The sequence below is a fragment of the Xiphophorus hellerii genome, chromosome 6 (genome assembly GCF_003331165.1).
Source record: "Xiphophorus hellerii strain 12219 chromosome 6, Xiphophorus_hellerii-4.1, whole genome shotgun sequence".
NCBI lineage: Eukaryota > Metazoa > Chordata > Actinopteri > Cyprinodontiformes > Poeciliidae > Xiphophorus > Xiphophorus hellerii.
The window spans coordinates 17,306,198-17,321,384 of record NC_045677.1 but is presented as its reverse complement, the minus strand read 5'-3'; the positions used below and the strand labels follow the sequence as shown (position 1 = coordinate 17,321,384).

Sequence of the window (15,187 nt, the reverse complement as noted above, 5' to 3'; positions counted from 1 at the left end):
ACCCCAGGCAGATTTAGGTTTAAAGTATTTTTTTTTTTTCACTTTACCAATGTATTTCTTTTGACTGGAGGTAATGTTAATGGTTTGGAATGGGCTGACTTGAATCCAGTAGAGAAACTGCCAAAAAGTTTTTTCCATCGTCTATGGAAAAAAGTATATAGAACTCTTCCATTTTTCATTAGCTCAGGAGAAATGCCTGCCTCATTTCCTATCAAAAACAGACTTCTTGGTTCAGTAAAATGAATTTAATTCAACGCTGTTTGCATTTTTTTTTAAATTTTGACCTTAACCGTATGTCCATCAAGAACATTTATGTTCCACAGGCGTGGAAGAACATAAATACAAACATGTATGTGTTTGTTGTGTTTCTAGATTGAAAATATTATTATCTCAGATCACAAAACATCTTAAATTGTTATTAGTTGGATAACCCAGTATTAGATTCTGAAATTTAGGCTTATTTTAATTAGTCCAGACTCCAAAGAAGCAGTGAAATATCCTTAGTTTTATTTGTATTTTTTATTGAAAATTATTCATCAGTTCATAAAACGCATCACAAGCATCAATCATAAATTGGAAAGAAAATTAGGAAGAAAAATGACAAATACACTGAAATATTATACAAATTAATTTTACATTAAAACAATGTTTAAATATGCAACGAAAGAACACAAGTGAGATACACAACAGTATAGCTTATCAGCATTGCACTTTATATTTTCTGTATACAGTCAATAAATATAATTGAAAAGAACTGTTTCAATAAAACACCTAACTGAGCTACAACTCACTCTGAAGATCATTCTGGTTTCTGTGCCAGTTGTGAAAAACCTGAATATAGTTTTGCTAAGCAGGGTCAGTTTATGAGCATGTGGGCCCCAGGGCCAGGAGTCAGATTGGGATGCTCTACTTAGACAAGTATATAAGTTGCAATAGAACAATAGTTAAGTATGAAACTTTTCTCCATAACAGTTTTTCTACAACTCATCAATCTGTGTCCTTTCTGAAAAGATTCTTGTGAACAAGGCAGCATTTCTAAGAGAAAGCTGGAAGTTTACATCTTGCTTGCCGTTATGAAGTTCTAAGGTTAAGTGGAGCCTATGACATTATTTTTAAATAATTTTGTTTTGGTCATTTACATGAGTATTCAACAAATTAGAACACTTAGTGATATCGACTTGCACCTTGTACTGTAGGAAACCTACCAGTCCTTTTTGCTCTACCGATATTGCACAGGCTGGACATTGTGCAGTCCTAGTTATGTTTTTTTTTAAACTTATGAATATTTTGGAAAGGGGTTGCCATAGGGCTTGAAATCCGATTCCTGACCTGTGCTACTGAAGAAAGAGATATGGGGCAAGGTTGATTTTTAGAATGGAGACTGTGTGCTCCTGAACTTTGGCCTCATGTCACCAGATCTTGTTTGTTTTCCCGCTGTTTTCCCGGGAATCTCCGAAGACTCAATTAAAAGTATGTTAGAGTTGATATGAAAACTACTCGAACTTTGATGAGTTCATCATGCGTGCAAACTGCTAGCTCAACTGCTCACGTCCTGATTTATGTAAATGTAATTAACAAGTGAATTATCATAATTACCCTCTGTGTCTCTAAAGAGTCTCGGGAAGAGGAGGGAAGTAGCCATCACAAAGCATTTCCAGTGAAGGGTTTAATGTGCTCTCTCAGCTACTGTAATGCCTGGGTAAACATAAATGCCACATAGGCTCGGCGTCGCCACTTGCTGCAGTAACACAACACAGTTGTTGATATCGCCCATTAGTCTTAGAGCTGGTTTTGTGACACGGGGATCCATTCAGAAACCTGTCATCTCTGCAGAGCTTGTCACAGTGGATCACTGAATGTGTTTCATGAGAACATTTAGTGATGTTGTGTTCTGAAGGAGACAGATCTGAATATGCTAAGGCCATCCTCAGCGGCAGCAACAGTATGTTCTATAAAGGGCTCTTGAAAATAATTGGTCCTTGTTTATTAGTTTTTTCCCCTTTTCCCAGATCTACACCTCTAATTCTGTACTGTGAAGCTGTTAGGAATTATTGCTGGCCATGATATGTCGCTGAATTAAACAACGTACTCTGCAGGGTAGTCTAATCGTGCTGAAATAATGTCTCACTCTCTGAAACTGAGGAGCACTTCAGGCGTAAAGGAAATTAATTGTGCCCATTAAGATTCATCGACCACAGAAGGAAGTTACACCAAAACCAGAGCATCTTTCTGCTTTTATTTCCTGTCGGTAACAGCAGGCGTTGCCGTCCTTTTCTGTCAGCGGCATCAACCTTGACGGAGAATCTCTTACTAGAGAGACGCTGGAACAGCAGCGTGATTATGGGCTCATTTTAGAAGAGTTTTAGCAAAGTGATCAAAGTGGGAGATAATTGACTTCAGCAACTTGTCTGCTCCTTTACCTTGCAGGAGAGGTTGTGTAACACTGAAAGCTGCTCAATTCTGGCCTCCGGTTGAGGCGATTAGCTCGGGTCATTCCACGTATTGATCTCTCTACTTATTGTTCCAAACAATTCACAGAGAATTAGCAAAAACATTAGCAGGCCTGCTAATGCGTTGCGAACACAAGCCAATATTGGGAGAGTACACCTCCTCAGATGTGTCAAACACCCCTTTCACCACCACCACCACCCAAAAAAACCAAAAGGTTGTAGCTAAAAACTTATAGGGACATCGGTAATGCATTCTCTGTGATGTACAAAGGCATTAACTGATTTCTTAGCCAGTAATTGCAGAGAACATTTCAAACTAACAAGGAGAGAAAGGGGAAAATGAATTTGTCTTTGAGGTAGCATTGATTCGAGACCTTAAAGAGGAGAGGCGTAAAATTGATGGCTTTGTTCAAAAGGCTTAGCTCCTTGGAGCATTCTGGTAGAACTGAACAATAAGTGGGCTCTGTGTTAGGAAAGGGGGGGAAAAGTGGCATTTTTCTTTCCACATATGCATTGGCTGGTTACTGGTGTCGAGGTTTTTAAAAGTTACAGTTTCAAAACAGCTAAATTTTCCGTTATACCATATTTAAATGAGATCCCAGACAAAGTTTCTTGACTATGCAGAGTTTTCTTGATGTATTTCAATTCAAGTACACATCAGCTGGCAGAAAAATGGCTCACTACTACATAATTTTTTCTCAATTTCAGACATAGTTGTTTCCTTTTCTAAATTACTTGAAAAGTTTCAAATCATTAAACTGCTTTTTACACCTCTCAATTTGTAATCTTTTACAATTTTTTGAAAATTGCATTTGCATTAACCTTTTCCGGTCTTGCTAATTTACTTGTAAATTTTTTCCTAATGAGTTGTAATCATGTGCAATTTGTTAAATCTATATTTGTTATGATTTTGCTAAAAGGTTTGCTTGATATTAGTAGATAAGTTCACTCTTCTTGATTAACCTTCCTGTTATGTTCGTTTCTGAGGTACAGCAATAATGTTCGTGGGTCAATTTGACCCGGGGAGTGTTTAATCATGCACTAGTGTCAGAAACCAAAATATTCCTCCAAAACATTTTTGTATCTGATTATTAACTCCAATACTAACTATTTCAATCAATATTTGTGCAGTGATGTTTTTTTATTTCTCAGAAATTAAGGATTAATGACGACAGCTTCTCCTTTACTCATTTGGACATAAAAAATGGAATTTACATTTTTTATGTCCACATAAAAAATCCTATACACAAAAAAACAATAATTTCCTTGAAATTGATCTTTGGTAAATTTTTTTATATTACACTTTTTTTTTCAACAGGTGATATTTATATTTGAACTTGAGACACACATACTGCTCAGGGTCAAATTGACCCACTGATTAAAATCAAGATAAATGAGTCAGGCAGAGAGTATTTATGTTTTTCTCCACTTCTGCTGAGTGTCACTCAGTGTGGGTGGAGTTTGTCCACAGGAACAGAAAAGGTTCTTGTCAAAAGTTGTATGAACACCTGCTTTCTCACAGTTTCCTAGTGAAGTAAAGAGAATAGTGAGAAAGTGGGCTTGTGTGTGTCGGGGTGTGCATGTAGGCGTGTGTTTGTGTGTGTGGTGAAATATGGTTTATAGCTGCAAGGAAACATATAGAATTGGAAATTTTTTTATCTTTTGTTGCACTTTAACTTGACTGCCGGGTCAAATTGACCCACACAGTATCTATGTAAAAAGTAGACACAGGGGGGATTACAAATGTGTTAAATGAATAAATTTTCAATTTATATGTAGAATGCACCTATTAGACATATGACCTGTCTGGTCAGGCCTTCAGATAAAGCTGGTCACCAACCTGTCAAGATATTAGACTCTCTGTGTTTTGAAATCCTGGGTTGGAACCTGTGCGGATAAAGAGTTTACTTTGATCATCCTTTGATGATTCTTTGGTAGATGTTGTAGTTTTGAGTCCGACAGAAAATGAAGGACTTACAAGATTATGCTCTTTTTTGGATCAAAGGATTCATCTCCAACCTTTATCTTGCTTGTAGTACTCAAAAACAGTGCATCAAAGTACACACTGTTAGTTGATTATAGACTGAAGTTTAGATTTGAAGTTTGAATTTAATTAATGGATATTAAAAATTTAAATTAGGCGTTTGACCTAACATTTACCTTACTTACTTTTTTTCTTTCGGTCAATCCAGACCTATTTCTACATAGAAAGAAGTTTGTCTATTGTCTTTTTTTTGTCTTGTTCTGGCTAAACCAAACCTTGCATCTTGCTCAGCTTTGCTTTGCTTTTATATATTCGTATGACACCTCCAGGTGAGACTTGAAGACTGTGAACATTTATAGATGTATCACGCGCTAAGCCTGTGCTCCACGCTCTAAAACATGTTTGGCAGCAGAAATAGAGTCTGAAGCAAAAGAAGTCAGGGGATTTGGAGCAGCCTTAATTGTTCTACTTGCTGGATTATGGCAGGAGACTGTTTTAGTGGACCTCGTAGGTGTACATGACAGGGAGTTTTGGAGTGTTTTGCTCCAAGTATATTTCTGTCTCTACATATATCTTCCTGTCCGCACGCGTGTGTCTGTATAGCAAGCTGCTTTGCCATCTCCTCCTCCTGAATCAGACTTGTCTCGTTGTGACTGTGTTACGCCTGCTGCTCCACAGTGTTCGGTTTCTTCAGGCCTCATAAATTACCCCACGCAGACACAAGATATGTCAGGCAGAGCTTTTCTCGTCCATGGCTCTTTTAAGGAACAAATGTCAATAAAGCTGTCAGCCCGAGAATTTTTTATTTTTTTTTTTTTACTACTTTATTTTTTTATTTTGAAGGAATGATGGCATGTTCCTTAGCATCAAATTCAGGAGTGCGTGAGTTATCTTGTTACTCTTTACGATCCACGCTGCCATCATGTAACCCTGAATCAAGCAGAAACAGCACGAGCGCCTATAAACAACCTGATGTAAAATTCATGTCTTGTGGGATTTGTTGCTCTGTCATTAATTATCAGCTTGAGCTCCAGGTGAAGAGGCAACTGAAGCTCAGTTTTCATCCTCTAAGATGTCCTTGTTATTGAGGCGAGCTACACATGGATTTATGTAGAGCCACATGCACATGATACAGGCTGCATAGAGTCCTACTGCCACTCTCATCTCTGCTAAGCTGTCCAGCTGCTGGGACAGCTTTAAGTGAATTTTGGAAGTTATGTTCTTTTTAGAAGCTTATAAGTAGTTAGCGTCTTAGTTGCTGAAGATAACTTTCTTGGTGTCTTTGTGACATCCAGATTAGGTCCCATATGCTAAAGCTAACAGATAGGATTGAGACCTGCTGCAATACTCTGAATATCCTTTTGCTAAATGGAAGTTTTTCCACATCTACATTCTATTAGCATCCAATCAAAATGCTGTGATACCTAGGCTGCAGCATTTGTTAGTTTGAATGTCATAAACTGGATTTAAATTAAAAAAAAGTTAATTATATTTTGGTAATATTTAAATTACTCCTTATATCTGTGACTTTTTTCACCTGCACAGTGATACTCACAGTAGCTAACTTTGAGTCATGTAACAACATTCGCATTAGGAGGGCTACTATGAAGTGGTTGTGCTAAGCATGGTTCATTTACTTACTAGACAAAAATATGATGATTTTAGTTTCACCGATCAGGGCCCATCATTCTAAAAATGTTCCTATAGACAACCAGTTTCCTGTTGCATCTCTTAACAGAACAATTATTGGTGTTGCACCGCCTCCAACCTCTATGCACCTTGTAAATAGTAATCGGCTTCCATGCAAATAAGAGCATGCTGCATGACAACGGTTTAGAGCTTCATAAAGCAGCATGTACATGAAGCTGTATCATGGACTGTTTTAAGATATGCTCTGCTTAAAACCCTGAAGCACAACTTCAAACATCTTGAACTATCCATTTAATATCTAGCACACAATATAGAGTCTTTTTAATGCCCACTGTGGGAATAGCAGCAGATTGATGTGGGGTCATTTGAATATTATTTCATATTCTTGCACATTTTAATTTCCTATAATCCGCATGTGTCTGTTTATTAGTATACAAGGAGGATTAGCCGTGTAAGTGATTCATCTTCAAAACTGAAACTAATTAAAACAGCTTGATTTGACTGCAAGCTGTCATTGCACTTCCCGTAATAGCAAGCATTAGACAGCTTACAATCTATTTATTCATGCGTCTGTCTGGACAGGTAGAGAATACTCCGACTTTGTTATTTAGGTGAAAAAATAAAGCTCTGCTAGTGGGAAAGTTTGAGGTATAAAATCAAGGACAAACAGAATAAGCACTCTTCTCATCAGATGATTACACTTTAATATTTTTTGCCATCTCCCTGTCAGGAATGACTCAAGGGGGCCATAATGTGATGAAACTAATTCTGCTTCATCTCCCGCGTTTTCAACTGATGATCTTGCGGGATGATATTCCTTCTCCCCTTTAGCTGTGTTTTAATTTACACACTCTGCTTTGACACTGGTCATAGTCATTTTTCAAGTGCTCAATCTCAAACTCTTCCATTATATACAAGAGGTAATATTCACCATATGGCAACTGCGTGCTCGTTGGTGTCAGATTTCCCATAAAGAGTGACTTCACTGCCTCTTGAGAGGAATGCAAGCTAATTGGTGCAGCCCTCTCTTGGATGAGTGCTATCAGAGGACGCAAGGCTCTTACTGGAGGGAGTTGCTCTTTGCAATCAAAAGAAAATTGTAGAGCACATGGTGCAGAGGCATCAGAATAAGCCCGCAGATGTGTTGCCTTCTGAGCGCATTACTTTATGTAGTACAGAGGAGCTGTGTTGCTTAGCTGACTGTCTTGATGTTACCCACACTTTGATTTGAAGACTTATGACATGATGACTACAAGGATCCACAAAGATTTTCTTTGATTAAATAAGGTGAAATGATGGTGGTAAGAGTAAGAAGAACGAAGAGGGAACGGGGAAGATGATGATCAAGAGTCTAATAGCTTGAAAAGCAGAAGCACGCTGATTGAAGATTCCTTAAACAATTCCGATTTTTGTAAAGCTGTTCTCCTGATTTATGTATTTAGTTGTGTGTTTACATCTGAAAGAGAAAAAAGCTGAAAGAGAAAAACATTCTCCGAAAAGACCCGGGTTGCAGATTTTTCTGTAATATCTCTGAAAATCTTTAAATAATGACCTTCAGGTTGTAGTTTGATGAAAATAAACTCAAATAAAAAATGACGATCTCTCTTCCTTCGTAAGAAAGATAATGGCCCTTTCCCGTCAAACTTTAAAACAATAAGTTGCACCAAATCATAAGATTACCATTTTTATTGACTGATCAACCTTAAATTATGCTCAATATCATAAGTCTTAAACATCTTGTTCATGTAAAGAATCACATTTGCAATGTAATATGTTAGATTAAGTATAGAGATGCAATATAAGTCACAGCTTGATACTCTAAGCTTAAAGCAATTATCTTTCCTGTGATTGCAAATTATAGATCTCAGAAAGTAACCTGGAATTGAATTTGTCTATTTGAATGATAACATTCCAACATTAATTTTCTTCTCCTAATCTTATAAACTTTTAATTTTTGTCTGATTTTATTTTTACATTTTTAAAGTAATTAGCCACTTAGTTAAGGTGCCCTAATGGGGAGGAAAAGGGCATAATGGATTGGATGTTAGCACTGGAAAACAGTATTTAAATACCAGAAAGAACCTACCTATCTGAATATATACCTTCTCCTTCTGCGTTGATGGGTTTTGTTCAGTTACTCCATTTATTTCTGTAATTTTCTATTAAATTATCTCATTTTAGTTCATTGGAAATTGGACTGCAGTAAATATTAACTAGTTATTTAGGTACTATTTCATCCATCCTCTCTATTTCTAGTAATATGTTTATTGCTTGTTCATTGCAGCGGAAAATGTTGATGGAAAGAATTAAGATGTTCTGGTCAAATCACTGAGAAACTGCAGCTAAGTTGTTCTACAACCAAATCGGCTGATGTAGCTGGATGCAACGCTTTTAATAAAACAAGTTAATGAGATGAACTAAATGAATTTAATTTCTATTTTTACATCAGTGCCATTTAGTTAAGTATTTGCTTGTTCATTATTAATTGTACAATCGTCACACACTTCACAAATATGAATGCTTATCACAGAGAGTTGAAACAGAAGTAGAGATATTTGGCCATAATGTACAGCAGCACGATTAATGAAAATCAAATTCAGCATACTAACAAAAATATATATTTCCAAATTTTAAGCACAGTGGTGATTTGGACTTGATTTGAACCTGGGTACATCGCGCTCTTCTGTGCTTCACACCATTCTAGATTGAAAACTTAAGGCCATCTGTGCAACAACCAAGTCTTGGCTGAATTTAGGGCAACAATAAGACATCTACAAATCTACAACAGATTGTCTGGGGGAAAAAACCCCAACAACAATTGAGATGTAGCAATGGCCCCGCCAAAGTCCAGACCTCGAGCCAACTAAAATGCTGTGGTTGGACATTAACAGAGCTGTTCATAAAGAATGTCTGCAAACCACAACGAACTGAAGCAACATTTTACAGGGGAGCAGGCCAGAGTTCCTCCACTGAGATGTGAGAGCCTGATAAAGTCTTACAGAAAACGACTGCTTGAAGTTATTGCTGCCTAAGGTAGTTCTACAAGCCGCTGAGTTTTGGAGCATACTCAACTTTTCCCATGACTAAGAAAACTGGTATTCATTTGAGAAGCTAAATATAACATCATTTTTGAAGGGGCATTTACTTTAGAAAAGCATTTCTTGAAAGTTTTATCTTGAAGGTTCCAGAATAAACAATACTTAATTTATTGTAAACCTTGGTTCCATTGTTTTTATTTTGCTTCAAATTCCTAAATTCATCAGTGTTACTTATACACAGTAATTGTTTATTAGATACAGTTGACAAGACAGGCATCCTCAGTGGTTGAGAAACATTCTTAGCAGTAATTTTTAATGGACGGAATCCTAAAAACTACTGTAAAAAGCTGTAGTGGAATATACAACTAAAAGTAAAATAATATTATTGTGAGCAACAGAACTGTAAAATCTGACGATTTTTAATGGATAAATATATAAACAATTACTATTGTAAATAATTATTTATTTCCTTTAACATCTAACATGCACAAATGTTTCATCCAAGAGAATCTTTGCAGCATGTTACAATGAATCTTTTATGATATAAAAAAGTAAAAGAAAAATATTACTGCTTAAAGATAATTAAAAAGCAGACAATTTGGATGTTGTGACCATTTGCACTAGAACAAGTAGCTTCAGAGGGTTGAGTTGGAGAAATACGCTCTTAGAAGCAAGTTAATCAGGTGATGCAAGCAAGCTGTACAAACAGCTGCGTATCAGGGTTTATATCAGCCTGTGGAAAAGCAGAAGTTTGCTCAGGTATGGAGAGCTTTAATATTCTGAAACCCAATTACACTTGCCCTTATATTGCATTATATGTGTCTATTGAATCAACCAAGTCAGCCTATGAATCTTCTCACTTTCCCTGACTCAATGAAAAAACTTTGCCTGCATTACATAATGTATCAGAAACTTTTTGTTCACTCTTATAGATATCATTGTTCTGTTGGAGCAGCTTGAGAGCTGATATTGACTTTCAGATTAAATATGGTGGCTTCTGGAGAGAAAATATACAACAATGAATGTAATCTATATAAAATCCCTTTTATCAACTTAAATCTCAAGTTGATTTCATGTTGTTTTTTTTTAAACTTTTTTTGTATTACTTTATAACGCAACCAAACCGCACAGGGGTTAGCTGTTAAAGGTCCAGCCATGTTGACCAGGCCAATCTGTGAATGTGTGGCTGACAGCCACATGATCAGTGAATGAGTGCAAGTAAATTGTCTGGGCCCATGTAGGAAAGGATAAAAGGTCATCCCGTGAAATGTCACATTTGAGACACTCTGTCGCATTTCCTTTTCTCATCATGAGCATCACCCACCACCCCATCATGCTTAGGTGGCCTCTTGGCCTCATCACAGATATCAGCTTTGTAATAAACTCAAATATTTTACCTGAATGAAGAAGCGACGATCCCCCTGACCCGCTGATTGGTGTGAAACAAGAAATGTCGGCTCTGTCACTATTCTCCCCCGGGGAAATGGAGATAGGTGTCTGATGATGGAGTGTCAGATAGCATGATATTGCATTTTCCCAAAAGCAGCCAGGGAACATGATGAAGACTATAGTGGCTTCTCGCATGGGCAGACCTCATTGTGGGAAGCTGCTTTTATCTTAAAATACAATCAGCAGGTTGTGGGCAGAAATGTATGGCCTTTCAGAAGACAAGAAGCCTTGGATATCCGCGAAGGCACACAGACACACAAACACTCACCGTGTTTTCTCTTTTATCCATATTGACTCTTCATACTGTATTAAATTTATTGATTTCCCATTCCTGCTCTCATTTCCTAGTTATCTCCAGGCCCTCCGCTGCAGATATCAATCTGTGAGCTGGCAGTGATTTCAGGCAGGGACACACCTGAGTAATAGAGCAGACACTGGTTGGGTTGCACACTTACGTGTGTGTGTGCAGTCACACTCGGATTTGCTTGGTAGGCGTGGACTGAATACAGTGGAATCGCATTATTGCTGATGTATGGTTTTTGCTCGGGGCAGTGCGGTTCTCCTTCCGCGCTCCAGCTTTATCAAAGGGAAAAAGGCGAACTAGGCAGGGAGAAAAAAGGTAAAATGCAGACAGCCTTTGTCTTCATTGTTGACATTTAATCAGCCCAATACGGAGCCTGCTTGGAAGGAATCACTGCTGTGTGAAAGATTGCTCTGCCGCTATTGCTTGTCTTGCTTATTGGTTTAAGTAAAATAGAAACTGTGAAAGACAGTGTCACATTGTCAGGCTTTTCCCAGTGTTGTTTTGTGAGGGAAAAGAGCAGAGGTGGAACTATAAACGACACGCGCATTAACCTTTTTAATTTTCAGCCAGCAATAGCTCTAGCATTCACCAGTATCAAGAAAGCACATCTCTAACAGCTTCACCGTTCTGTTCGCTCCAGTCCCAACCACCGAGGATCCCTCCGTCTCGTCATCCGTCCCCAAAACCACCCCGATGTTCACCACCACCACCTTGCCCACCCTGAGGGGGACAGGGCTGACACCACTGGAGCAGGAGCTGATCCCAGAGAGGGGAGGATACTTTACGAGGACAGCCACGGGTCCGTCACGTCCGAAGCCCACTGTGCCCGAGTTGCCCCCGACGCCCCGGCGTTTCTGCGAGGCCACCAGGAGGCGAGCCATCGACTGGCCCCAGACGCACACTGGCACCACTGTGGAGAGACCGTGCCCCAAAGGAACCAGAGGTAAGTGTCTACATTTATTTGAAATCCATATTTTTTTTATTTAGTTCTTTGTAAAAACTTTCATTTTCTTTAAAATGGTCAATTTACTTATGATTTGTCAGGTTTCAATCATTAAACTCTTCAGATTTTGTTTGAAAGAAAATCTGCTCCAGATTAATGCTGTTATTGCCTTAGCTCAGTTTACCATGACTGCCTCTCATGTCTTGTTAGGTCTGCAGTTGTGCCAGACCAGTTGAATTTTCTGATGATGGATTAAGCAGTACTGGGTTTTTATTAGTGGTATCACAGTAAAAGGGACTCAGTACACTGTGTAATACATTTCAGATCTTTAGTTGTACTAGGTGTTAAAAACCAACATTAGTACTTCACCAATATATGCTGCTTTGTGCTGGCATGTCTATAAAATCTCAATAAAGTTCATTGAAGTTTATGATATTAACATAACAAAACACAAACAAAGTCAACGTTTATTTTAATTACTCAGATTCCTGTGTAATGGTAAACTTCAATGATTTCTGGAAATGTCAGGCAAAGTTTGTTGTTTATAGGAGCTTTAACAAGATTAAAACCCTTCTTGTTATTTTGTTGTGAATAAAAATACATAAGCTTATCTTGGCACTGCTTCAGACTTAACTAACATAAAAGTTATCTTATTAAATCCTCTACAAGCCTATGATTAACATCAGTACTTTACTGAAGTTTTTAAACCCCTCTAATTGACTTAACTAACAAAACCACACAACACGGATTTTACCTCTGCATTAAGAAAAGATGAAAACCTAAACCCTAGACATGTGGAAATAAGGAATAAATGTCTGACATTGTCTCCTTTATACAGATCTTTTAATTAAATTATGTTTTAGAAAAATATAAACATTGTTTCCATTCGCCTTAAGGATAAACAGATGTGTTCTGTATACTAAATCTTCTTTTGCATTTCCCTAATTCTGAACATCATAAAAACGTATATTTCACTAGTATAAAAGACAAAGTTAAACTGGTATAGATTTCTTACACAAAGTGATGTGATTAATTGTTTATTTCAGTAATTATGACTTGTAGCTAATGCAAAGCTAACATTTTTCTTCTCTGAAATTTTGAATATTGCATAAAATCAGTAAACAAAAATAAGCTGGATTCTTAATATTTAAAAGTCTATCGACTGACAAGTATCTTCATGTACTTTAAAATGAAAGCCAGGCTGCTTTAGTAGCAACATTCAGCTGATCTGTTGTTGGGCCTGGTGTCTCTTACCTTTCCTTTGACGATACCCCACAGACTCCCAGTTTGCTGTGCCACCTACCACCGTAATACAATGAAATACATTTGAGCTTTGTCCTTGTTCTAGGGCAGTAAAAGAGCCAGACTGGTTTCTACCGCAATCACCTTATTGGGCTTTTTACAATGGAGATGGCTAAAAGATGCTTTCAGCCCACTTCTGAAGTTTTTTGTAAAAGAGACTACTGGGTTTTTTTTTAAGTAATTGACGTGCAATGTATTTCTAAAATACTTATTTGTTGGTTCAAAATATTTAATTTCTTCCTAGAAATTGTGCTTTAGATTATAGCATCATGCCAGATTGATTAAAATAGCTAACAATAAATTCACAAAATATATACTGTAGATATGTGTATTGATACTATATAGTTTTCACTTTTGAAAGAAATTGCTAAAATAAGGAATTTTCTGATGTTTTTTGCTCTGAGGCCTTGTTTAGTTCTCCCTCTTACCAGCAGCAAAAACAAGTAAAATTGTTCTCTTTTTACTCTTTTGCTGCTCAATAGTGTCACAGTAGGAAAAAAATTCCTAAACTTCCAACCAAAACACACCTTTAAAAAATAAAATGCAATATAATTAAACCTATTTCTCATTATGATGCAACCCAATGCTAATGCAGTACAGCACAATCTATACAATTTAAAACAGCCACATTGTTGATCTGAATCACTGTTTTTCTGAGACACTTTCTGAACAAAAACATAAAACAAAATGTGCCCATGCTTTTATTTATTTCAGGAGGCTTGGGTTTGTTCTCATTTGGTACAATGACAGTCGCAATCGGAAAAGTCACTTCTACCGCTGACGTTTTAAAATTAAAAAAATGAGCGAAAAGCAAGATCCAAAGAATCTGACAGAGTCTCTTAAAATGATCCTTATTTGTGTGCTCAGTGTAGTTTTATTTCCACCTCTATTTACATGCACCAACTCAGCCACGTTTCAGCAGCGAGGCAGCATGTCAGTTTTAAAACCAAAGTGTTGCATGATTAGAGCTTTTTCCTTCCTACATCAAGGAGGGGAGAAAAAAAATCATTATGTACCTTCTTGGTGCTTTCGTTCTATTTCGAAACTCTGGGATAAAAGTCTACAAATAGCAGGGGGGGAAACTGTTGCCTGTTTCCAAATGCTCAAGGACAAACAAATAAATGTGACGGACTGTTCATTTTGTGAAACAGCATCTCTTCCACCGTAGGTAAATTTAAATAACGCACTTACAGTTTACTTAAAGCACTTAAAATCTCTGCTGGAAGCATATGAAGTCAGCAGTTAGGGAAGCAGTTTTTCTGCTGTAGTTATGTGTGATCATCTGACAACAACATTGCCGTAGTAATCGCGCTGAAATTACATTCAGAGTAAATATCAGAATCTGGAAGTTCTGTCAGAATAAAAATAGAGGCAGCAGATACAAATACAAAAATAAGAGTTCGATAACGTTTCAAAAGGACATGGCGTCAATTTTTTTCTTGTCAGTGTGGCAGGAATTAATTGGAAGTAAATGTGATTTTGAAAGATGCTGAATGCATATGAGCATATGAGATGCTGAAAGCTGTGAAATGTGTTGATCTTTAACTGTAAACAAATGCCACTTTGCTTGCTCTGTCAGTTCTTTTCCCCTTTCTATCTCAAGCTACACAGACCTTGACAGCTTTTTACTTAACTTTTCCCAACATGCTTTTTTTTCAAGGCAGACATTAAAATTCCTCTCAGCCTTTCAGATCATTTGAAAAATTCCTGCTGCTGCGGAACATTTAGTATCCTTCACAGGAGATTTTGTATAAATGAGTGATCAGCAGGAGACATTGTATCCGAGCAAGGTTTTGGCTTCTCTCCAAATGTGTTTTTTTTCTTTTCTCTGTGCTGCTGCAGGCACAGCTACTTTTCTCTGCACCATGATGGGGACTTGGTGCTCCAAGGGGCCGGACCTCAGCAACTGCACCTCCCACTGGGTGACTCAGGTGGCACAAAAGGTAAAACGGAGAGTTTGCCCATTACAAAACATAGCAGCGATCAAGTACAGAAATCAAACATCTACACTGTGTGCAATGGGTGACCCCTTTCCTTGCTTGGTTTAGTTTCTGAACAGGTCAAGTG

General features: G+C 37.5%; 1 protein-coding gene across 11 annotated transcripts in view; it reads left to right on the top strand.

Moving 5' to 3' along the window:
- Positions 1-15,187, top strand: part of adgrl2b.1 (adhesion G protein-coupled receptor L2b, tandem duplicate 1) — a 126,999-nt gene that overhangs the window by 69,724 nt on the left and 42,088 nt on the right. For all 11 annotated transcript variants that reach the window (XM_032565392.1, XM_032565399.1, XM_032565394.1 and 8 more), the window contains 2 exons: positions 11,516-11,818; positions 14,963-15,063. In XM_032565392.1, the coding sequence (XP_032421283.1) occupies positions 11,516-11,818; positions 14,963-15,063 (404 nt within the window). The remainder of the gene's footprint in view (positions 1-11,515; positions 11,819-14,962; positions 15,064-15,187) is intronic.